Consider the following 27,718-nt stretch of genomic DNA (forward strand, 5'->3'; position numbering starts at 1 on the left):
GGCCTTATTTACATAAAAAAGATGAACGAAAAGCAAATATGTATACATAAACAAACGACAACCACTGAATTACAGGCTCCTGACTTGGGACAGGCACATACATAAATAATATGGCGGGGTTAAACATGTTAGCAGGACCCCAACCCTCCCCATAACCTTGGACAGTGGTATTACAGTACAACATAAGAACGAACTATAAAAATCAGTTGAAAAAGGCTTAACTCATCAGATGGACAAAAATACAAGTGGACGTGGCCGGGTACTTATACATCCCGACACAAAAAGACACAATGAACAGATCTGAGAGTACTCGCAGTTATCTGAAAGCTAGTTCAAAGCCACTACCAACTAATTAAAAAATTATGCATCTAAGACGCAATATTTGCCATTAGAAATTTTTTTTTGCGATCAATAACATGAATAGGAATAAAAACGACAATGCATCCAATGTACGAAAAAAAAAATGATTTTTTATTTGTTTGACTGCATATATAATTTCCATGGTTTTCAATTGATTATGATTTATTAATCGTTTCTGTATTATACTAAGAACAACTTTCTTTTGCTGATGACTTTTGGTGTCTCATCCCATTCGTTCATCTTTAGTTGTAAAGAAGGACGAAAAATGCCAGAGGGACTGTCAAACTCATAAATCGAAATAAACTGAAATGGTCATGGCAAAAAAAAAAAAGACAAACAAACAATAGTATACATAAAACAACATAGAAAACTAAAGAATAAGCAACACAAACCCCCACCAAAAACTAGGGTTGATCTCAGGTGCTCCGGAAGGGTATGACTTGTGAACGTCATAAGAAGCAATGCTAGTGGGATCCATTTTTTGCTTAATACAAAGCTTTCTCTATGCTGTTTATTTACCTATAAATCCAGGTTCAATCCACCATTTTAAACATAAGAAAATGCCTGTACCAAGTCCGGAATATGACAGTTGTTATCCATACATTTGATCTGTGTGAGGTTTTGATTTTGCCTTTTGATTAGAAACCTTACGTTTTGAATTTTCCTCGTATTTTTGTGATTTTAACTATTTTCTATTCATCAGGAAGTTATTATGAATTTTCCCGAAACATTGCTTTATATAGAACTAGGTTTATTTAATAATGACTTATGTTGTTATTTTGCATACTTTGGAACAGCATGTCAGTCTTTGTAATAGGAATCTAGAATACCTATGTTTACTATAGACTTTCATGCTATTGGAGTGTACCCATAAACAATTGATCGAAAATAAACTGACAAAAGACAAATATTTTTTTTCTGTTTTGAATATCTTCGGCAGTCGTTATTTTCGTGATTATATTAATTACAATTTATTAATCATAAAAGTTTGAACGAATAGAAAACAGCTGTCATGTTCCTAGCATGGTACAGGTATTGTGCCAGGATTATTGAGTTTAAACCTGTTTTTTTTGCTAGCAACACATTTGAATGTGATACTGTGAATTTAAAAAAATCAGAAAATTTCAATAGTCTACGTATTAAAACAATCAGGAGAAATAGGACCGAATTGCAGCAGAACTTAGTAAAAAGGTCGAAGAATGTCGTCTTTAAACATATGTAATTTGATTATTTTTATGTTCACATTGTGAGTTATTTAAACTCATTCATTTTAATATAATACTTATTAACATATCATTGGCATTTTCTATCAAATTTTGTTGTAAAAAAATAGTAAACATATCATATAACATTTAAATTCGTCTTCATATCTGTCCACCTTTAATATCAATATTAATTGCTATATCTCAAATTAAAGTTTACAGACCGGTGAACACAGGGAATTTAACAAACTAAAGAACAAAAGGGTTACTAGTCGTTACGGACATTTTTATAAAAATATAGTTTTTTAATATTCGTACTTTTATATTCAACACAAATATAATAATGGCAGTACGATCAGTACTTTAAATGTTTACAATCGCTTCAATGGATTTGAAAAGGTTTTAACATATATATATATTAGTAATTTTAAATATTTCCTGTTAATTAATATTTTGCATCATGAGGAATAGTTGGTGAATTATCCTAAGGTTAGTCATGTATTTATAAATCAATTAGTGTTTGTTTTTAAATTATTAGGATTAATTTAACACAAGCTTTATTTTTTTGCCAAAATATTTTGACGTTTTAACCTATTATATCTGTTTGTTTTTGATTACGCATTGTTGTTAATATAATTGATTGTATGTCAAAGAGTTGATAAACTAACTACCACACCAAGTTTAATCAAATATTTTCTACATAATAAAAGCAAGTTTTAAAGTCGGGAATATGACATATGATTCCTATTCGTTGGATATGTTTGACCTATTAATTTTTATACGCCCGTCAAAATTTTGACGGGACGTATTATGGTATACAAATGTCCGGTGTCCGTCCGTCTGTCCGTCTGTCCGGCGTAAACATGTCGCACCGTAATTTGAGAACGACTTATCCAAATTTCATGAAACTTAATATGGTTGTTTCTTATGATGGTCAAATGATCTGTATACTTTTTGGTGAAAATAAGATTTAAACTTTTTGAGTTACGGCACTTTGTAACTAAAACAGGGATGTGTTTTTTTTTCACATGTCGCACCGTATCTCAAAAACGTTTCTTGATTATTGCTTAAAACTTTACACACTTCTTAGTTATATTAATCTTAATATCTGTATACTTTTTGGTGATGATTCAAAATTTCATTTTTGAGTTTTTGAGTATTTTGTAAAAAAGGGGGAGGTTTTTTTTACATGTCGCGCCATATCTCAAAAACGATTTATGATTATTGCTTAAAACTTTACACACTTCTTTGTTATATTAATCTAAAGATCTGTATACTTTTTGGTGATGATTCAAAATTTCATTTTTGAGTTATTGAGTATTTTGTAAAAAAGGGGGAGGTTTTTTTTACATGTCGTGCCGTATCTCAAAAACGATTTATGATTATTGCTTAAAACTTTACACACTTCTTTGTTATATTGATCTAAAGATCTGTATACTTTTTGGTGATGACTCAAAATTTTATTTTTGAGTTATTGAGTATTTTGTAAAAAAGGGGGAGGTTTTTTTTTACATGTCGCGCCGTATCTCAAAAACAATTTATGATTATTGCTTGAAACGGTACACACTTCTTTGTTATACTAATTTAAAGATCTGTTTACTTTTTGGTGATGATTCAAAATTTTATTTTAGTGATATTTGTAAAAAAAAAAAACAGGGTGGGGGGGTTTCACATGTCCCGCCGTGTCTCAAAAACAATAAATGGTTATTGCTGAAAACTTCCTCAGAAACTATTTATGAGTATTGCATAAAACTTCGACACATGACGTCGGGCGTATCATGCGCTCATGGCGCAGCTGTTTATTTACCTTTTAAGAATGATCTTTCGTTTTGAATTTCCCATTGAGTTCAATTTATTTTGGATTTTTTTTTCTTACTTTTTAGTTGTACAAACATATATGAATATTAAATAAACAAAAAACAAATAAAACTTTGTGACTTTATCGAAATTTGTTTTATAATGAAGATATTAAACCATGAACATACATAAGGCCGTTTGAATTGTTTTACATTGTCATTTCGGGGCCTTTTACACCTGACTATGTACGAATTCAGCTCATTGTTGAAGGCCGAACGGTGACCTCAATGTGTTAATGTCTGTGTCGTTTGGTCTCTTGTAGAGAGTTATATCATTGGAATTTATACCACATCTTTCTTTTTTCTTTATAAAATTAAGAATGGAAATGGGGAATGTGTCAAAGAGAAAACAACCCGACCATAGCAAAAAAATAAAAACGATGTTATCTAAATAAAATAAAACGATATGTTAACTAGATAAGATAAAAGACGTAAAAAGGGCAATCTGTATAGTAAACAGATTTCTAATATGCATTCAACTGACTGCATCAATTGCTTGAAATTAATTTAAAAACGTGTTGTTTTCATTTTTACTTATCTATAACAAAAAATGACAACGATAAATATCATGAACATAGTTTACGTCTTTAAGATTATAATAAATAAACACAATTTGGGTAAATGCATTTATTGTTTTGTAAAAAAATATTTCTTATTTGAAAAAGGATACGCATACGAAATGTTCGTGACTTCTGTGATACTGTCTATTACATCTCGTGCTTATTTTATATTGATCTGGTACCGGATTTTGTTAATTAGTTAATATGTCTAAAGAACAACACTTTAAGTGCAGGAAATCCGACTTTATTTTCGACATATCAGTTTGAATGTCATTCCGGTATTTTTCAACCCTCTTTTAAGGGGCGAACTTTTTTTTTTTCTCAGGTTAGGATCAAAACAAATTCTGCTCGACAGAATATAATTTATTCAAGTTTGTAACGATATCTACTTTGTTTTGATGTGTCAAAAGATAATAATATTTTTCCGTTATAATGATGCGCAGAATGTTTATTTCATTTAATTTCGGTCAAGGTTATTTTTAAAGGTACAATTGTACTAAGTTTAAAAAAATCAATATTCAAATGCTCAAGGTTTAATATTATTACTTATTAAGATAATGTTATTATTACAACATACACCAGTAAGGTATATAGGGAATTAAGAGCCTCTTAGACAATCATAAGAATATTCGGAAGAATAATAATAAATGAGGTTTGTCGGATAAAAATCGAACTTATCAATTGCACATCCACATATACATGGTAAAGACTCTGATTAATTTTTCTCACTAACAAAATTGAAAGGAAATCGACACACAATTTTCAAAATACTAAAACAAAATTCAAATTTGTTTTAAAATATGTAATATGCTACTGTGGATTCATGATTATTCGTTTAATTCCAATTTTCGTGTGTTTTGTGGGTAAAGGTGAACCACGAATTCAAATGTTCAACGAATAACATATGTCCATAGGCTCTGTATACAGTGATTGGTAAAACCATGGAATCAAATATCGGCGAAAATGCAAGTTTTCAGCAATCCACGAAAATTGATACCCACGAAAATAAATGAATCCACAGTAATCAAATTATGTTCATGTTATAAATTTATAAATTACGGGTTGAAATATTGTTTTTTAAGGGTTTATTCTTTGTAAAAAAAAAAAATTTTTTAAATCTTTAAAAAAAAAATAACTTAAAAATGTATTTACATCTCAAATGAATTATATAAGAAAGCACCACACTATAAATTTGGAACCTTTCAGATAAGTTTTAAGTGTGAAACCGCGTATTTGAATTTCTCTTTCCTTATCTTTATATGGTAAATGAAAGAATAATGTATACATTTTACCGATTTCTTATGGGGCCGAATTTCGTTTTTCCAATAAACGAAAAAACTTCATGATTTTTATAAACAAGTTTATTGACCATTGATTTATGAGTTTTGAACAGCGGTATACTACTGTTGCCTTTATTTAAAAGATTTTTATAAGACCTGTTGGTGACCTTCTGCTGTTGTCTGCTCTATGGTCGGATTATTGTCTCTTTGGCACATTCCCCATTTCCATTCTCAATTTTAAGTGGAAGAAAAACCTTGTCTTTACATTTAAATGAGAGAGTGTCATCATTAGTTGGATTTTCTGTTTTTAAAATTGTCTTTTTTTTTGTAAATTTTGTCCAAAAATAATAATTTCGCCCAATGTAGTCATGGAAGCAAAAAATATTTTGTAAACGGATTTATAGTTCTGTGGTCATTCAGTATTACCCTGCTCAATATTGGTTGTATATACTGAAAACGTCATCTTCAATTCGAAAACAATGTCGGGTATCGTGTCTTTTGTTGACTAGTATATACATCAATTACAATTACGTGAATACAATAGGTAGACACTCATTGACTCTTTGTGAAAACACAAAGATCACCTCGAGGTTACTTTAATTTTGTATAACAAAAATATTAAGCAGCAAAAACGAATTCATTTATTTTTTTTTGGAGTTAAATATCTGTTTGTATGTATTGAAATTGGTACCTTTCATCAAGATAACGAATATCAATTCAATTTGTATACAACTTTAAACTTTTTACTTAATGTTGGGATAACCTTATTTGAAGATTATACTTCCTTCTATTTCTAATGATTATTATTTAACTTGTTTCGGAATATATTTCTATACCCAACGTGATATATCATATATGTGTTTGTTTTAATTGAATCTGTACTTTCTGTTGTTGAAGTTGAAGAAACGATGAGAACCTGATCAAGTTTTTTCAATAGCAGCAATATTAAAGCATAGAGCCTTATATTATATTCAATTAAGATACGTTTTTCTCTTTTAGAAAAAAGACGTTTTAATAAATTCCAAATTATCACGAGTCATCAGCTAAGAATTGAAATATAAAAGGGAAATGTTGTGTGTATACATTGTATACATACTTGGCACTTTATCCTGTGGATATGCTGCTGAAAGCATTGACGGAAAAAGATTAGCAGAGGAACTTAAGAAAATAAAAAAAGATATCGGTGTTGATCACATGCAGGTAAAATGCATAAAGATATACCTATAGCTCCATTCTGAAAATACTAAACAAATATCTTTGATTCAAAGCGACTTGATTGTAATAGATAACAAAACTGAAAACTGTAAAAAGCTTGAACATAAATATTCAAAATTAAGTATATAAATATAATACAAGTTTTGTACAACCTTTTAAGTTTACAATTTTAACGTAATTGATGTATATTTTAAAACTACTCTTATAACTGCGTGACTGCATGTCGACAAAACATTAACATAAAAATGAAATTTTAAATATGTTGTCAATTCGATGGAAATATATCCAACTGTCATACAAGTCAGCTGCAAAAAAAAACATATTCTACATAAGAAAATGCCTGTACCAAGTCAGGAATATGACAGTTGTTTTCCATATGTTTTATATGTATGAGATTTTGATTTTGCCATTCGAGTAGGCATATTTCATTTTAAATGTTCATCGGAGTTCAGTATTTGTGTGATATTACTTTTTTTCTGTTAAGATGTATTTCTATTTTACACATTTCTGATGATTTAATTTTTTCAACCGATTATTATTGTTTGTTTCAATGTTGTAAGTTTCAATGCTGTTGGGGTAGGGTTGGCGCCGTCGTACAAGTTTAGAACCGCCACATTCTGAAGTTGTCTGTCCCATATCAGGAGCCTGTAGTTCATTAGTTTTTTTATTGTTGCTCTGTGACATTACATTGAGAATTGAAATGGGGAATGTGTCAAAATGACAACAATCCGACCATAGAAAAAACAACAGCAGAATGTCACCAACAGGTCTTCAATGTACTTGCTTCAATATACTTGTTTTTTGTTTATTATTTTATTCCTGAATTATGCCGTTAATTTTCCTGTTTGATGTGTTAAACTTTCATCATTTCAGGACCGTTAATAGCTGACTGTGCAGTATGAGCTTTGGTCATTGTTGAAGTCCGTACGGTGACCCTTGGTTGTTAATTTCTCTGTCATTTGATCTCTTTTAGATATTTGTTTCATTACGTCTCGGTCATCGAATGACACAATTGACAATTTTTACATTAGACTAATTATCGCTTTGAAATTCAACCTGATCAGTAATTTCAATATGGCTATATTCAAGTTTTAATGTGTGTCTATTTCAAAAGCCTTACTTCTTTATATCTCTCTTTTTATAAGTACATTCTAGGCTTTCACATCGGTTTTATTGTCGGTTATATTGTCAATATATTATAATCTTGATTGGGAGCATTTTTGAACTAAAAGCTTAAGGAAGACCTCAGCCGCAACCTGTCTCTCTGGTATCTTTCGCCCCTCTTTCATGAACCTGATGTACAGTGGTTGTCGTTTGCATTGTTAATGTATTTGATACGTGGTTCTCATCTCTTGTTTTTTTTATATAGATTAAACCGTTGGTTTCCCCGTTTTATTTATTGTACACTCACTATTCTGGAGCCCTTTACAGGCTCCATGTTGAAGACCGTACTTTGATCTGTAATTGTTTTCTTTTACAAATTGTGACTTGGATTGAGAGTTGTCTCATTTGGTACTCATAATACATCTTCTTATATTTACTCAACATCTTGTAGTCTACCAAATACAGATTAGCCATATTCTTTATAAAGGTTTAAATTCGTTTCAAAAAGAAAGAAAATTACAAATCTTATATAAGAAAAAATATAAGGATGAATCTTCCGCAAAAATTCTTCCCGGTATAGTTTATCTAGGTACTTGACTTAAAATATAAGGAACCATCATCATATATCGTATGATTTCCCTTGAATTTGTTGTATATGACGATAAAAAATATGGAAAAGCTTAACAATTAAAACATATTCCGTGTTATATTTGAATGGATCTATCTTGTATTCGAAAAACTTTTTAATTGCCAACAAAATAAGTCCTATGAGGAATTTATTAAGAAGATGTTTCAATGGTTCTTATGTAATAATTTATTTAATGTCAAAACACTAACGGCCTTGTGACATTTTATCCTAGAATTAATTCAGAAAAAAATCAATATTTTCTCATTGTTTAGTTAAAATAAGAAGATGTAATATGAGTACCTATGAGACAATACGGACCTCATAGTCTTTTGCGAGTATCTTCATGTTTGAATGTTCAAATCCTTAAAACTAAACATAACCGTGCAACACAAATTAGTTATAAAAAGCTTTTTCAGCTTTCTGAAAACTTCTTTGCGGCAATATTGTCTTACTTATCATTTAGACAATCACCACTATAATATAATATATTGCTATATTATCTAATTAACTCATCTTTGATCACCATATTGTTGACTTTATAACGGAACAATATTCATCTGTTAGTAGTGATTCCACAAGCTATAAAACTAGTTTAACCTACGATTTTCTTGAGAAAAGATAAATTAGCAAGACAAGAATTTGACAGCTGTTTTCAGTTCTTTCGGTTGGTTGAAAAAACTGAGCGTTTGATTTTGGAACAACAGAATTAACCTGTAAATGCTTACAAATCAATATATTGAATTTGTATTGTTATGTCTCATTATTGTTTTAAATGTGTTACATAATTTTTGCAGTGCTGTCTGTAAAATGACTTTTACAAATCTTCTTTAAGGAACAATTCAATAATTTTCAACATGACATTAAGTCGGATACAGGGACCCAGTTATTAAACAAGGTAAGACACAATATTAAAAAAACATATATGTTAAAAAACTTATGCAGTTAGAAAATAACTTTAGAATCAAACGCCTAGTTTGCATATATCGTTTATAATCGCTATTTCACGAGATTTTCTTTTTATCTTTAATAATTTCTTTTCTCCGCACAGTAGAGTATTATGAAATACTATCGCTATAACTAAGGACGCACCTGCCGTTGTGAGTAAAATTCACAACGTCGTCATAGGTACAAAAGCGATTGACATATTATCATTGGCCATCTCAACTTGATAAAAGGTATTCTCAAACAATACTATAATGGCATGTGCATCATTTCAACCTGTATACATGTTTTCTTTTACATTTCTGTGACTTATATGAAACATTCAAATGTAGACCAGAAATTTAATGCAAAGGCAAGCCAAGGTAGAGACAAAAAAAAATCAGCTATCTACCAATACGAGCACAATGAAAATCATAAATTACTGTAATTATATTAAGGAAGCTGGCTTGTCATGTATTGGATTTTTTGTCAGATTTTCGGAATTCTCTGGTTTTATCCATTTTTGTAAATCTTTTACATGTATAATGATAAGCCATCTGTAAAATACTTATAAAATTTTAATTACTTTTTAACAGTTTTTGAGAACTGCAACTTGTCAATGATAAACATGATAAAGCTATGACAAGTCAAGAGAGAATTATTTCGTGGCAAAATTTCAATGGCATATATCTCGAAAATAAGCACGGCGACCTTTATATTTTGTTTGCTCTTTGAGTTACTTTATTAACCCCCTATATATATAAACTAGTGTATTGAAAAGTTGATTACTTTGAAACTGAGAAGCCAACTCCCTTAATGCTCTACAAAGCTCGCTTGATAAATATTACTAAAACAAATATTGTTAATACGAACTATCACCATTCACCTTCTTTGAAAACACTTTATCCCCAATAGTACAAAAAGGACCTCAATAAACACTTTGAATCGTGATACATATCTAATATATAAAAAAGAAGATGTGGTATGATTGCCAATGAGACAACTATCCACAAAAGACCAAAATGACACAAACATTAACAACTATAGGTCACCGTACGGCCTTCAACAATGAGCAAAGCCCATACCGCATGGTCAGCTATAAAAGGCCCCGATAAGACAATGTAAAACAGTTCAAACGAGAAAACTAACGGACTTATTTATGTAAAACGATAAAAAATAAACGAAAAACAAAAAATATGTAACACTTAAACAAACGACAACGACTGAATTACAGGCTCCTGACTTGGAACAGTTCATTTTAAAGTCTGTTTTGACACGTTTGCTAACGAAAACACATCCTTCAAATTGTTATTGAATGCTTACTTTTGTTTCTGTTTGCTCCATTATTAGATTCAATCCAGTCTTGAAACATCCCTGAATGACTTGAATACAGTACTAGACAATGTTTATTCAGAAATTGTATCTGATTCTCAAGATTTACCATCAACAAATCTACAGCGATGCTGTGACATACAGGAAAGTGACTTAACGTACTATCCGGAGTTTCAGTCAAAAGTGAGTAAAATTTTAAAATATGTTTCTGCATTGTAGGGTTAAAGAGTGTCTATACGCGTTTAAATTCATAAAAAAAACATGCAGGAATAACTTTCCACGAAAATTAGCAAGTTAATAAATGAAGAGTATTGTTTGTTATAATATTACTATATGCAAAGGAAGTAAAGTTTGGTTTAAATATTAATAACGATTTAGTAAATATCCAGTTGTAAGTGTTTACAACCAATACGGTGTGTATCCGATATATTCATTAAGGTTCATTAAGGTTCATTAATAGATATGCTCTGGGCATTGTTAGTCTTGTATTATTTTAATTTTAGTTTCTTGTGTACAATTTGGAAATTAGTATGGCGTTCATTATCACCGAACTAGTATATATTTGTTTAGGGGCCAGCTGAAGGACGCCTCCGGGTGCGGGAATTTCTTGCTACATTGAAGACCTGTTGGTGACCTTGTGCTGTTGTTTTTTTTTGTTTTTTTTTCTATGGTCGGGTTGTTGTCTCTTTGACACATTCCCCATTATCATTCTCAATTTTTTAGTATTTATAATTTTATTTTTTGTTCTTCACTAAGAATCCAAAAAGTGTTGGCTGGGCATAAATAATTGTAAGTCTGAGTTTTCTCCTGCTTATACTTCAGTAACACCTGTGTCAAAAAAGACCGAGCATTGTGTTAACCTACACGTAGCCGGCCCAAATGGCCAATCGTTTATTTTGTTGTGTCACTATATCTTTTCAGGTCGATAGAAGTAAAGCGTGTGTTACCACATCGCTCTTAGCTGGAAACAATATGAAATACCCGACAGACCAAATCAGTGATGTAATGAAAACCAACTATGAAAACAATAAGAACGTGTTATGGCAGCATTACAGCACTATAGAGGGTGTGTCTGTTATTTACCCCGCCACGAAGTGGGAGAACTGTCAGAACTTTGATCCAAGATTTAAGTAAGGATGTAAAAGACTCATCAGTGACGCCCGAATCAAAAGATATAAAAAAGACAAAATAAAGTACGAAGTTGAAGAAAATTGAGGACTAATAATTTCTAAAAGTTAGGCTAAATACAGATAATCTATTCCTGAGTAGAAAAGCTTTGTTATTTCAAAAAAAAAGTTTTGCTAACAGTTTATTCATATTTATGAACATATCTGACTACTGCGCTAGTGATAACCTCGGGGAATTAAAACTCCAACAGCAGTGGCATCGACCAGTGGTTGTTAATAAACTCATAATAGATACCAGGATTAAAATTTCATATTCGCGTTTCGTCTACACAAAACTCATTTGTCAATAACAAGGTTTTAAACAAACAATTTAAAATCTGACGAATTCTCCTTCTTTGTAAATTGCAAATTATATTTTTTTTACTTATCTTGAATGACTCAACTGCTCTCACTCCATCTAGAGATCATCCAGCGATTGCATCTACAGTCACTTCCATTTTTGTGTGTAGTGTGCTTGCACAAATCATATTGTTCTAAATTTAGATTTCTAAAATTAAAAAATACATACTAATGTAAAATAATGTCAATATGCGAAAGAGACCAGGAAATTTCAAGAAATATCTTGACTGATAAGCGGTTGAAAGAGCACTCAGAAAACTGATGAAAGATCAAACATATTTTTTTTGTACGTATACTTCGGGCATATTCAATGTTATCTGATATGTCTAAGTAGATTTTCGGGTAATGTATATCTTGTTTATTTCTGTTCAGTATGAAACCACCGATTCTTCTTTCTTTTTTCTACATTCTTTTTCATTCAGATCTTCATACGCCGCTGCAGCGTCGCCAACGGATAAGGATGTCGTGATTGTGATTGATGCAAGTGCGTCTATGAGACAGCCAACTGGAGTGATAGACAAAACTAAGATTGTCCTTGCCAAAGAGGCAGCAAACAATGTATTGCAAACACTTAAACCAAATGATAGGGTAAGCTCACGTGATATTTGTTCACAAATGAAAAGGCCGTGTGATGGTTTGCTGATGTAGTTTAGTTGAAACATAATTTATTGTTCAAAATTGACAAACGGATTAGACACAAGTTTTTCAACTAAGTAACGTCTTCTCCAATACATACATTAATGTTCACAGGAATGCATTGATGTATCTTCTGAATGAAATATGAAGATGTGGTATGATAAGACAAATAATTAACTTTAGTCTCCGTTCGTCACCAACAATGAGTTAAACCCTTTCCGCATAGTCAATTCTAAAAGAACCCGAAATGTCAAATGCGAAACAAAAAATCTAACGCCCTGCTTGATTTAAACTATTCAAAATTGGGATATTTTAGATTTAGAAAAATTAATCAATTTACCGCATTTGCAGAAGACTTCGAAAAGACGACAGTAACTTCAATGTATTTTGAACTATTATCTTTTGAAAACTTAGTTCTTTGTTTACAATAATAGATTTTGTTTTGAATACATATACAGTCACAGTTAAGAGACCAACTATGTTAAGTAAAAACCTGTGTAAAAAAGACCACCAATTTTTGATCCCTCTGTAGTACATTTCATATAAGATTGAAACTGTATTAAAAGACCACCTGTCTCAAGAGACTACTTTTTTTATCTCTCTTAAGTGGTCTCTTAAAACAGGTTTTTCTGTAATTTGTTTTTACTTTTTTGTAAAAGGTAAGGATTGTTCGATTCGATAAAAATTGTTTTACTTTTTTTAATAGGTAGGGATTGTTCGATTTGATAACAATGCATATACTCCAACAGGAGGAACATATAGTTCATGTTATGAAAACCAACTTGCATTTGCAACAAAAGAAAACACGGACAAACTAAAGGGATATATCTTTTCTATAGAGCCATCTGGGAATTCTGAGCGTAACTTTGAAAATGCGTTATTAGCTGCATTCAAATATTATAATTCCTCTCATGAAGATGTTCAGCTTGACAACAGAGGTATATTGTGTGTCTTATATAGATATAGGAAAATGTGGAACGAGTGTCAATGAGAAAACTTTCCATCCAAGTCACAATTTGATCTAAGAAGATGTGGTATGAGTGCAAATGAGACAACTTTCCAACCAAGTCACAATTTGATCTAAGAAGATGTGGTATGAGTGCAAATGAGACAACTTTCCGTCCAAGTCACAATTTAAACCATCATAGTGTGTCTTGTATGTTTGGTTTCTCATTCAAGTAAACTATATTCATATTCACCACGAATAAAATGGCGTCCTTCAGACGTGCGTTTGGTCTACAAAATACATATCTCTGACGATTGAATCAAGAAGATTAAAACGACAAACAAAATACATATTCGAATTGCATTGTGGACCCAAACATTCTGGATGAATTTGCCAAATAAAGCTAAGGTAATCGAATGCTGTATTTTGAAAATATACAATAAAGGCAGCAGTAGTATCCCACTGTTCGAAACTCATAAATCGATAGAGAGTAAAACAACAAATCCGGCTTACAAACTAAAACTTAGGAAAACGCATCAAATATAAGAGGATAACAACGGCACAATAGACACACAACAATGCACAATATTAAAATGTAACACACACAGAAACGAATTATAATATAACAATGGTCTTTTTCCTGACTTTAGTTACCTGTTAATTCACAATTATGACTCTATCAATGGTAATCAATGTCAACACTTAATAGCTTACTACTATGCTAGTAATATTCTTAAAGAGTCAACCAAGTGGTTAAGATTGTTTGAAAAAAATGTGTTTTCATTCTTAAGTTTGCTAGTTCAACTCTTCAACACGTAAGTGCGTGTCTCGTTTGATTTTTGCAAATATCAAATACACCGAAATAAGAGAAAAACCCTGATTTAATTGTGAGTATCAGTTATAGCTTTGTTTGTTGTCGCTCCAAATTAACGTGATGGTTCTTTCTGGTGGCTTCCTTTTTTATTATTTTTTAATATTAACAATTATTTTCTATTAATAACTGGAAAAACGGTGAACGGTGTGACCGATCTCCGACTAATACTTAAACTGAAGATCGAATGCATACTTAATCAAATGATGTTGAATTATTGACTTAAAAACGAAACCATTTTGTTTTGATTTTTTTCTAAAAAGTAAAAGCACAAAAATACTGAACTCCGAGGAAAATTCAAAATTGAAAGTCCCTTAAACCTGTTCTCCATAGAAATAGTTTTGATTTTTGGAATATTGTTAAGTCCCTATCATGATGTAGTATCTTAGAGAGCCCTTGAACTCAGTTACTCTATAAGATCTTAAATATGTCTAGAAAAATGTTTTAACCTTTGATCTGACTTTAAACCGAACTATAGATTTTTCGGAGATGTGGAATGAAAGCCAATGCGACAACTCTCTCACCAAAGTCACAACTTGTAAAAGTAAACCATTATAGATCAAAGTACGGTCTTTAACACGGAGCCTTTGCTAAAACAGAACATCAAGCTATGCATAGTTTATTATGGGAACATGTAGCAAAACGACTATATAGTATTGCTGTCAACGTCAATTCTTAAATGAAAAAAAAAAATAGAAAAAAGAAATGAATATCTGCAAAGATATTCATAAACGTCAGGCATGCAACTAAAGATATTATCCTAATTAATTACTGTTTTTCAGAACAAATAATTCTTTTTATCACTGATGGAGTATCTTCATCTGGGAAGAATCCGGTTCAAGTTATCAGCAATGAGAATTCGAAATATGGAAATAAAATTGCAATTTTTACTTATCCCCTTGGGCAAGGTAAACACTTTGTTTGTGTTAAATAGTTATTTTTAAACTATAATTCATTGTATACTTAAAGTCTCATCAGTGAAGCTGGAATAAAAGAAAAAAGGGGGTCAAATAAAGTACGACGTTGAATAGCATCGAGGACATTCCAAATTTATTGTCATTTACAGCTCAGGTAATGTATACCTGGGGTAGAAAAGCTGTGTATTTCAAAAAATTTGTAAACAGTTTATTTTAAATTATAACCATTTTAATGATAATTCATGTCAAAATAGAACTGCTGGATACAGGGCAGGAAACGGAAAAATTTATCACAATCATGTATCTGACAAGCTTTAAAACAATTACATTTTAAAATGACAAGCTTATGAAGACGTCAACGTTAATGCCAGTCGTAAAATATGTATCTTATGTCATGTTGAAATATCCTTCTTTGTCTAAAGCAATTAGAGTAATTTATGCCATAATTGAATAATAACATAAACATGTTTGAGTGGACGAATAATCGTTTTGAATAACGTTAGTTTTGTCGTCCCTAGCAAGTGATTGAAACAAAAATACTATCGGTCTCTATTTCAAATTTATTTTAATTGTACAAGATATGTTATTAAACTGTTGACTTATAAAATCATATCTCTTTAGATGAAAGTGCAAAGACACAGTTACAAAGTATGGCGAATCAGTCTCTACACAATGCTTCTTACGGACCGAAACAGGTAGGTTGACATATGTTCATAAAATCATACCTAATTGAACGGTGCTGAAACTGCCAATATTCTATGTTCTACAATGTTTCCAATCAAAGAACGTTATCTGTATTGTAAGTTACTTGCTCTCAATTCTTGGTCGGTTTTTTTTTTAAAATTAAGTGGCTTTTGAAAAAAAGGTTTTGAAAGTCAACACATTTCAGGTATTTTAAAAAAAAATATTGAATGGAAGTAAACTTTCATAAGTTTAGTGATTGCAGAACCTGCTGAATTGGCTTGTATGTGTGAACATTATTGAATAACGTCCGTAGCGATAACACGTGGTGTAACGTCATTCAGTACCGTTTTGCCTTAAATATGTAACAGTCAGTTCGTTTTATCACATATCTTTACATATATAAGTATTCCGAAGATAACATGAAATGTTGTAATAACCTGTATATGCATACTTACATTTTCTTTGTATTTTCAGATTGGACGCTTTGAAGATTTTGACCAAGGCAACCAGAAATTTTTTCCAACAAAATTGGCTACATTTTATGTGCATCTACCAACAGCAGGCCAAGCAGACCAATCAACATACACTGTGCCATATGTAGATCCTTTCTCGGGAGTAGGTACGTATACTGGCATGATAATTGACACCTTAAAAAATGACGCTTATATAAATGATAATGATTTCGACATTCTCATATGATACGATGTGATAATTTATGATAGTATCTAAGACTGGAACCTGTATGTAGGAAGGAATTATTTGTGTCTTCTCCTTAAAAGAAAGTCGAAAATAAACTGACAATGTCATGGCTAAAAATGAATTAATAAAAACGCAACACATAATAGAAACTTTAAATTTTAGAAACACAACATAGAAAAATACAATTTCATAAACATAATGCACCTCCTTACCCCACCCGCAAACAATGGGGTTGATCTTAAATCTTACCTGCAATTTACTCTTTAATTTAAATGATGTCCCTCTAGTGATATCTTTGTGACTGTATAACTACAACGTAGCACAGAGTATTTGTTTTGATAACCTTTACGATTTTTTAGGGTTAATTACATCATTATGTCGACGTGTGCAAGTATCGAGTGGATTGCATGGAGTAATGTGCACCGATGTGAAAATAAGTAAACTTATGACTGAAATTGAGTACTTCTCTGAGGACGAATTCACCTATGCGTTTATGATAGATGGTACCGGGAGAACACTTATGCATCCTTTGTTACCAAATGCAGCATTTGTTAAGTCTACGGAAGATCCTGTTCTTGTCGATATTGGTGTGTTCGAACGAGGAGATGCTGCCAAATCAGTTATTGAGTCAATGAAAAGGTAATCTGATGTTAAGTTAATAATTTAATTTTTTGTTGCAACGTACAAGTTGAATAAATCTTTATTGTTTGGTTTTCATACGTAGAAAGGAATAAAGAAAAATGCATTCGGATATCTAGCATCGAACAGTATAGTCAAGTAAAATATGTCTACAACTATATAATACCACCTTGTTTTAATGTTATTTTAAATCAATCATAAGTAATAAAAAAACCTGAAATGGCTGAAAAAGAAGAAGACCAAGAGTCAAAGAGTACACAAACACACACTTGAGACTAGAAAACACAATACCAAGCAAATACGGGGCTGGTATCAGATACTCTGGAAATGTTAACAGATTCTGCTCCACATGTGCCTATTCTCGCATTTATCATGTTAATACACATCTGGTAATACGTCTTACTCAGTAGGTCATATTTATGAAAAGTGAAAGAGATTGTTTTAACGAAACTTGAAACATCTACAGTTTTGTCATCTGTGAATGTGATGTTACATAAAGATCAACCAACTCTTGAAGGTGTTTATAAAATTACAAATGTATGTTTATATCCATCTCAAGTCTAACAAGCAAATTTCAAAGACGCTGGTGTGTTATGTTTGTAATATTGGTCTATTAAATCATATATTCGATGATTTCCGTGGTTAATGATTGATCAAGCGATAAGATTCATCGGAGATACCAGGTCTATGCTTTAGTACGTCGGTTGCTCGAAACGGAAATTGTAGTATAATGGAATCAAATGATTTTGCACCCATCACAATTATTGAATTTCAAATGTATCAAAACACATTACGTTTGAAAATGGTATGATATTAAAAAAGATTGTTAATATATAATACCAGTTTTCTTTATGTTAGTGGAGGCAATGGTTCGAAATCATTTACGAAGTTCTTTACCAAACCACGTGGTAAACTGGTTAATGATGGTAGTAGTGATACCAGTCGTCAAGCACATTTCTTTTGGGGTTCGGTACGGGCTTATATACATTTAAGAATAACAAGTCATTCCCCAACGTATTAAATTAAGAAACACCAATCTCAGTTGTACCATTTACTGAATAAATCTGATAATTTTTAGTCATAAATCATCATTATACTTAACCCTGTTTCTTTTTATTAACGTTCACAGTACAAATGGTACTGCACACTATCACCATTCCGAAAACAGATGCCAATTATTTGAAAACTGAAAAATAAATAAATTCAAACATTGAAGAGCTATACAACAAGTTAAAAACAAAGTGTACAATCAAACTTATACACAATAAAGCAGCAAACAACAAAACGCCATTAAGAGGTCAATATATTAAAGGTCATGATGATATCAACATGGAGAAACCATACAATTTTAAAGACATTTTAGGTCGATATCTAGTTTGTTACGACCCGGTTTAAATTAAAAGCAACTGAAAATTTGAAATATTAGTAAATGAGTCTTCAGAGTTGTGATTAACTAGTTAGACCAGTGTCAGTCAACATATGAATTATGCATAATCTAAAAAGGTATAATAAAAATCAAAGGTAAATTCAAAAAGGTAAATTCCATGACAAATGACAAATGACAAAATAAAATGTTATCAACCAACGGAACCAGTGGAAAACTAACGTCATATTTCTGTTTCGGTACGGACATCCTCCGACGAATATGATGAGATGAAATTGAGAATAGAAATTGGGAATATGTCAAAGCGCCAACAACCCGACCATAGAGCAGACCACAGCTTTTTTTGGCCACCAATGAGTCTTCAATGTAGCGAGAAACTCCCGCACCCGGAGTCGCCTTTCAGCTGTCTCCTTAACAAATAAGTATACTAGTTCAGTGATATTGGATTTCATCATAAATTCAGAATTATACACAAGAAACTAAAATTAAAAATCATGCAAGACTAACAAAGGCCAGACGCTCCTGACTTGGGACAGATGCAAAGTTGCAGCGGGGTTAAACATGTTTTTTTTATATCAACCCTCCCCCTATACCTCTAGCAAATGTTAAATCTAGATAACCTGGTTTTATAACTAGTTCAATTTCTAAGGCAGTTTTTAAAAAAGAACTGATATATTTACGAAAATTAGATTCATAAATGGCAAATCTACGATCAGAAAATAATAATATCTTATGAAGAAGAGATAAAGTTTTTAAATTCAAAAAGATTGTATAAAGGGCCTCAACAGGTGATATTTACTTATTGAGCGATATAAGTTGCACATACTCTATAAGATATATACTAAAAATGTTGCCAATTATCTGCCCTGGTAAGGCACTAATTGAACAATATCATGAATTTTCGTCATCTTTACTCATGTTCCTATTAATTGCAAAAAAACATGTGTAGCCTTCAGTTAAGAAAAAAACACAAAAAATGATTTTCCTTGATTCGTAATAGGACAAATACTTAATCATGTATTAAATTCAATTCATCATTTACGTTAATCTAATTGTAATTTTATGCCATAAACTTATCGTGTGTATATAAATATGAAATGATTTAGTAACCAAAGATACGTCATCATTGCATGACAAACGTATAATCAAACGGACACTAATATACATTTTTTTGTGAATTGTAGATACCGAGGAGTAACTTTTCTGTGTGTATTGTTTTTGTAAACGAATCGTACGCAGAAATTTCTGAATCCAAATTTCAACTTGGTGACATAGAAATAGAGGAGGTTTTTATGTACCATAATCGAAGTTTGTTTACTGATACCTCTCTCTCGGATTGTAAATTCTATAAGAGGCGTGTAACATTAGGTAGGTGGAATAAAAAATGAACTAGAAAGTCTAGTTACAAGGCAATTTTAGGTTAAGCGGGTAGGAAACAAAGGATACAAGAAGTAGATCGAAAAGTAAAATCACAAAAATACTGAACTCCGAGGGAAATTCATAAAGAAAAGTCCTATTCAAATGGCAAAATCAAAAGATCATTCATAGTAAACGCATGAATAACAAATAAAGGCAACAGTAGTATACCGCTGTTCAAAACTCATAAATCCATGGACAAAAAACAAAATCGGGGCAACAAACCAAAACTGAGGTAAACGCATTAAATATAAGAGGAGAACAACGACACAACACCGAAACGCAACAGCACACAGAAACGGACCAAGCAACAGACAATACACCACGAGAATAACAAATATAACATCAAAACCAAATACATGAATATGGGATAGACAAGTACCGTGCCACGTCTTATTTCAAAAATAAGAGAAAACAGAAACGAACAATATTATAACAATGGCCATCTTCCTGACTTGGTACAGGACACTTTTAAAGGGGAATAAAAGTGGTGGGTTGAACCTGGTTTTAAGACATGCCAAACCTCGCACTTTAATGGCACAGTTAAATATAACATTAAAATGAAAACAAAAAATTACAGGACTACAATACAAATATCATATACCTGACTTGGTACAGGCAGTGTCTTATGTAGAAAATATTGGTTTTGTAGGTAGCTTAACCTTTCACTTGTATGACAGTCCCGCCAAATTCATGATAGGTTAAAATATCAAAAATAGAACTTAATGTAACATATTATACATTAGAACACAGTGTTAAATAACATACAACAGATATCATTTAAGCCTAATTATGATTTTTTTTTTTTTTTAAATTATGTGAACGATTTTAAAATATTGAAAAACAGATAAGAATGAAAAATATAAGGTCGACTTAGCTTGGTGCGTTATATTTAATTGATAAATATGTTTTTATATGATAACGATGTTAGTCTACTACAGATGTTTCATTGAGTAACACCGGCTCGATTTTACTGGTGGTGGTTTGTTAGTCCGATAAGTATATTTAGCTAAGTAGTCAGTGATTTGGTACTAACATGATTTAAAACATATACTATTCAAAATTGTCCGGTCATAAAAGATGTCCCAAAGCACTTTTTCAGGTTAAATCAAAAACTTATTAAGACATGTAAGAAACCATGTATTCTTCTCCCTCAGGCAAAGTTGACTTTAACATTCAAATTGGTAATTGGATAAGTTCTTTTCGGTCATAATTTACGCTTTTAAATGTTAATATTTGGGCAATACTAATGAAGGAAAACCGCTTTGTTATAAGATATTTATAAAGTACTAATTTCATCTACTTATTGGTTTGTTTTCAGGATTGCAACAATCCATCTGTTATTATCATCATATACAATCATATTCGTACAAAACCTATGTAGATGCTTATGAAGTCTTTCAAATCTTTACATGAAATTGCATTGAATATGATATTCAGTGAATAATTATATTTCCATATTATTTCCCAATTTTCCTTTGAAGTTTATTTTCATAATGCTTTTACGAGATTTTAATAATGCCGTTTATTGATTTTCTTTTCAGACCATAGTTGTGTAAAGTTTTCACAAGCTGCTTTTGAAAACCCCTTTCAATATTTAGACCGTGATGAAACAGCAGAAGATGTCAGTAAATACAAAGATTTTCTAACAAAAAATATCGACACAAATCCTGGATTTAAGGTAAATTAATTTAAAACATTTGCTTTAACACATTAAAGAATAGCAGGTAATAATTACAATTGGACAAAAATAAGTATGCTTTGTTATACCAGGGGATGAAATATATATAGTTTGATTTTATACCGAGGTAGAGCTAAGTTTAAATGTCGGCCAAGATATATTTCATGCATATTTACTCTTTTGACATTCTACATATCTCATAAATTGCTCACTACATGGTGTCTCTAATCAGTATCTTAACGGGCTTTCTGTGTCTGAAAATTCAAATATCTAAGACACGGGACTGATAATTTAACACGTCAGACGCACATTTGGTTCATAGTGGTCCAAAAAAAAACAGTTGTGACAAATTTTTAAAGGTAAGAAATTGATAAAGACCTTAGTAGTTCGAATAATTTAAAGTTCTGTCATGTAATGTTGTCATTGTAGTCTTATATTTAAAATTGCCATACAAGTGCGAAGTTTGGGTAGCCGCATAACCAGGTAGAGCTCACCATTTGTTCTTAGAACGTCATGTACCAACTCAGGAAAATGGCAGCTGTTATCTTATAGTTCGTTTCTGTGTGTGTTGCATTGTCGTTTAGGATTTTTGTTGCACTTGCACTTCAGTGTTTCTGTTATTTCGTTGTTATCCTCTTATCGTTGATGTGTTTATCTCAGTTTTAGTTTGTAAGCCGGATTTGTTTTCTGTCAATCAATATATATATGACTTTCTAATCGGGTATTCTACTGTTGTTTTTATTTATGAAAATTAAAGAAAAAAAAATTGTTCCTTTGAATTGTATAAACTATTTAAACCGTCTACTTGTATAATAAAAGTCCACCAGTAGTACAATCCACCGGTTATTAGGGACAAAAAACAACACAGATATTTCATGGATTTGTACCTTTATTCTGTTGATTCTTTATGAGGATGATTTTAAATTTGAATTCAAAAGCAAGTATTTTGTATTTTTTGTTTCAAACAGTCTTAATTCAATTTGTTACTTTTTGTAATTTGAAAAACAGTGTCACTCATTAATCGCTAATCTGTCTATCCCCATTTGCTGATATAAGTAAAGAACTACTATTTTATAACCCAAGATGGATGTGAACAGTATATTGATCTTATTATTTACAATATGTATAAATAGAAACATCTCAAAATTATACTTTAACTTATTTTGTGTTTTTTAACATTCCCGTAGTCAACACTTCGATCATCAGTGTGGGCTACGTATAAAGCTGAAGAGTTTTGGAAGAGTAATCAGGCGAGGCACGTGGCATGGCGATACATTGCAACAAAGGCAGGGCTGATTAGAATTTATCCCGGAGTAAATCTACTTAAATCATATGATCATGAGAAACGAGGCTGGTAAGCATTACGATAATGGAAAACAATAACTAAATATATTGTCGACATTTAATTTTCATTGAACTTTTAAAGGCTAACTGCACTGCGATGTCAAAGTAAAATACAAGAAATAATACCATTGAACAAAATTTAAGATAGTCATTTATTGTATTCTCTTTTTCAATGCAATCTTTAACACCACTACAATGTTTAGTGAATGCTATACTACTTAACATTAGAAATAGACATTCAAATGGAAAGTGAAAATCATTTAAAAGATATTTCTGTTATATAGATGTACCATTGAGTACACATACAGTTGATGCACATTTTCAAAGATAACTTAAAATGACTGTTAGTCTTATCTCATTACTTCAAAATAAGGGATGACGAAAATACAATGTAAAATAATTAATTTTGTAGGTGGCGACAGGCGATGGCACACCCAGGCTCCATGTTCATAACCACACCCTATGTTGATGTCTGGGGATCAGGAATAGTTCTAACATTTGTACATACGTTACATAAAAAAGGGTAATTATGCTATCGAATGAAATAGTCAAATGTTTTTTGAAAAGATCCAAATAACGTACAGGGCAAACAAAAGTAAAATTAGCTTATATTTAAATTTAAATCAAGTTACATCAGAATGAGGATGCTGTGAGATTTTATCTTTTAAAGGAGGATCAAATGTTTCAATCGAAGAAACAAATATTATGGTATGTTAGTTTTCTTGCATTGTTGAAGCCTTTCCATTAAATTATAATTATTATAATGTCGATTCATTAATTATACGTGAGTATCAATTTTCTTGAATTGAGGAAAACTTATACATTCTTTTAGAACATATACAATTTGTAATTCGTTGAACATTTTAATTCGTGGTTTTTCTTATACTCACGAAATCCACAAACATTAACATTCAACGAAAATAAGTAATCCATTAACTTTATCTGGCCTGGTATTTTGTTGTCTTCATACTTATCCATTTGTGTACTTTTCCTATTTTAGGCTAAGTGCCCCTTTCATCCTTTCAATTATTATACCCTTACTTTTTATTAATATATTCTTTTTGATTCGCATACAACTATAAACAAATGTTTTCAATCGTTGTATAAAATTGGGATTACTACACAAATACCAAGTTTTAAATGTGACATCCATTTTGCAACTTTAAAATTAACTAATGTCTGCTTGATCTGTAATACTCCTGCTAAAAAATAATTATTACATAAACTAGATAAATTCATAAAGAGAGAAAATCTAAATAAAATAATTATCTAGGATTTTTTTTTAGTTCGAATATAGTAACTGCTGCATCAGCTGCAGATTTTCCATTGGAGTATTTTAATTGGTTCATAACCAGTGTGTATCCATCCTGTGGCGGTAGCAGGTAAGCAAAATTTATTTTATTTTTTAAATATGTTCACATTTTTGTGATAATAGGTTAGCAATATTTCCCATGGGAATATTTTGATTGGTTCATATCCGATGTGTATTCGGCCTTTGTCGATTACATGAAAGCAAACTTTCCATGTGCAAATCATAATTGGTAAATAACAAGTGTGTTCTATTCAGTGACGATAACATGTAAGCAGCATTTTCCATTGCAATAATTCAATTGGTTCATAACCAGTGATTATCCATCCTATGGCGATAAGAGGTAAGCAAGATTTTTATTTTTTCTTTTTTTTTTCGTTATCACATGTCTCAGTTTGTATCTTAGTTTAAGGGTATCTTAGAGCAGCATATCTCACGTTAATCATAAATGCACGTTCTGAAATATAATACCAACTAGGAGATAAATACTCCATATGCAGGCGCTGCTAGAATTTGACTACATTGAAATGGAGTTTGTTCAATGGGGAAGTCAAATCAATAATATACCGTTCAGTTTATTTCTCTATTGATTCCTAAAATTAGGGAATAATTTTGTAACTGCGGCTTTTCTTCCCCTAAAGTAAAGTGCATTATACAGAACTATATCATTTTTTTGGATATTGATACTGTTTTTAACTTCATCATTGTGTTAGGATTCGAATGGCATTCGTAGGTAAGATGAAAATTAAAAGAACATTTAGTTTCCAAACATAGGACCTCGTATCTTTGATCAGCTTTTAACATTCCTTCACTTTGGGTATACAAATGCTTGCAGCTGCTACCTATACTTTATCGATCCTCAACAGTTTCTGATCAGTAGGTTGGCAAACCAGGGTTATGTCAAAGAACGTCTATTAAAAGAAAGGATTATCATAAGGTACCATAACATTGTTGATTAATACTCCGAATTATCTTTGAATATTTCGAAAAACTAAAGATTTTCTTATCCCAGGAATAGATCACCTGAGCTGTAATGCACAACTTTTGGAATTTTGGGTTCTCAATGCTCTTCAAATTTGTACTTGTTTGGCTTAAAAACTATTTTGATCTGAGTGTCACTGATCAGTCTTGTGTAGACGACACGCGTGTCTGGTGTATTAAATTATAATCCTGGTACATTTGATAACTATTATGCAAAGGAACGTCTCGTCCTTTATCTAAAACAAAAGGTTTTCATAAGATACCATACCATTGTTGATTGATTCTCCATATCAGCTTTACAAATAATACATGAAGGTTTTGAAGTATTTATTCTATGTACTGAAATTGTTTATCATCTTAATTTCGTGTTAAAATCTTCTTTTATTTTTCTATGTAAATTATAAACCTTTACTGTTTTTCGGTAATATTCTTTAGGCGTAGCTCGATACTTATCATTATGTGCTTTCGCCATTTTGTATTCTTGTTTTTATTTATGTATATGTGCGTTGTCTATACTTTTGCTTTTCTGTTAAGACATTACCATTTTCTGTTATAGTGATAAAAAAATATAAAACAATGTTGATTACTTTACCCCTATTTTTGCCTTATTTTGTCTATCATGTATGTTCGTTTTGTGCTGCAACATTGTTGTCAATATAATGGAATTCTAGTTGTTATAAAACAATGTTTAATACACCATTTTCTACACGAGAAAATGTCTATACCAAGTCGTGCATAATACAGGTTTTAAGTTGTTGGTATGGTTGATTTTTTAAATTTGACATCTAATAAAAAGCTTTTCGCTTCGATATTTCTTTGAGTTCGGTACTTTTAAATTCGTTCGTACTAAAGACATTATAGGTGGTATATATTCCATGTACCATATACATTGTTCCCATTAAAGAACAATTTTTCAATACACCTTATCGCTATTAAGAACTCTGTCCGGTTGACACGAGAATGTGACCCGCTTGCACTTATGTTGTCAAACAACAAACAATCTTCCATTCGGGCGTCAGATATTTTGTACTATAAAGGCAAAATTTTACGGAAACTTTTTCATGTCCAGTTATGTTGGGGAAAATATCAATAAAGTGTATCTTGCCGTTCTTAAACAAACAAACATTTGTGTTTATAAGACTTACTCTTTTTGAATTTTACGAGTGAGAAAACATGAAAAAAAAAATTAATATGAAAAGTAATAACATTTATTTTCCTTTTTTTTGGCTTCAGTTGCATTATAATAGATGACAGTGGATTCGTTGTTATGCATCCAAGACTCAAAGAAACAACCGACGAAAAATTCATTTAAGGAGCCCAAGCATATCACTGTAGAGGTTTGCTTACAATATAATTTGAAATTATGATTTCCGTTAAAATATTTCAGATGCCTCATTTATTCAATAAACCGTCGCTAAAATTGCATTATTTGAATTTCGAAACAAGGAACCTGAACACATTACACATATACTGTTTCAAAGAATTAATATTTACACAACATTTTGTTTTAAATTTACATTTTTTTGGAATTGCTTCTAAGTCATTGCTTAAATAAAGAGCAGTGAGTGATAGATACAATTGTTTAACATAAATAACTTATAATTCAGTTTTGGATGTAACTCGATCGACTTTTTATTGGCAGGCGTTATTTTGTTATCAGCCCACAGACATAATTAAGTCATGTGACCATGACGTCATCAACGATTTTTCATGGTTTTCTACGGATTAAAAGGGAATTTCGAATTAAATTATAAAAAATGACTGTAATATTTTTTTCTGTCTATTCGAAATAACATACAAAATGTGGTGCACACTGTTAAATAACCCGCTTCGCGCGTTATTCAGTGTGCACCATATTTTTTATGTTATGTCTCCATAGACAGAACAAATATTACAATCATTCCTTAAATAAATACAAAGAAGAACCCATACTTTGTTATAGAGAGCCTTTTAAAATAGACATAAAAGACACAAAGTAAGCTGAAGTTTCTCACTGCATTGCAGACTTATTGGTGACCTTCTGTCTGTTCTATGTTCGGACTGTTGTCTCTTTAACACATTCCTCATTTCCATTCTCAATTTTATTTTATAAACATTACTTTATTTAACTGAATATATTATTATTGTAGGAACCTCGTATTGCAAACATATTGCGAAGTCAAGGCGTGTTAATTCAAAAATCATGTCAAGATTATTCTACGAATAAAGAACTTTCGTCGTATAGGGT

The 27,718-nt window shown here is 31.2% G+C and overlaps 1 protein-coding gene across 1 annotated transcript; it reads left to right on the forward strand.

Annotated features, from left to right (window-relative positions):
* Window positions 1–1,839: 1,839 nt before the first annotated feature.
* Window positions 1,840–27,718, forward strand: LOC134681136 (VWFA and cache domain-containing protein 1-like). Its single transcript, XM_063540586.1, has 19 exons — window positions 1,840–1,961; window positions 6,258–6,458; window positions 9,038–9,100; window positions 10,477–10,641; window positions 11,380–11,588; window positions 12,407–12,572; window positions 13,327–13,558; window positions 15,220–15,345; window positions 15,976–16,049; window positions 16,513–16,657; window positions 17,097–17,376; window positions 18,235–18,346; window positions 19,945–20,128; window positions 21,721–21,857; window positions 23,045–23,211; window positions 23,614–23,724; window positions 24,488–24,583; window positions 26,725–26,828; window positions 27,621–27,718. The coding sequence occupies exons 2-18, from the start codon at window positions 6,327–6,329 to the stop codon at window positions 26,801–26,803; spliced, it is 2,478 nt and encodes an 825-aa protein (XP_063396656.1). The 5' UTR covers window positions 1,840–1,961; window positions 6,258–6,326; the 3' UTR covers window positions 26,804–26,828; window positions 27,621–27,718.

Source organism: Mytilus trossulus, chromosome 8 (assembly GCF_036588685.1).
Source record: "Mytilus trossulus isolate FHL-02 chromosome 8, PNRI_Mtr1.1.1.hap1, whole genome shotgun sequence".
Taxonomy (NCBI): Eukaryota; Metazoa; Mollusca; class Bivalvia; order Mytilida; family Mytilidae; genus Mytilus; species Mytilus trossulus.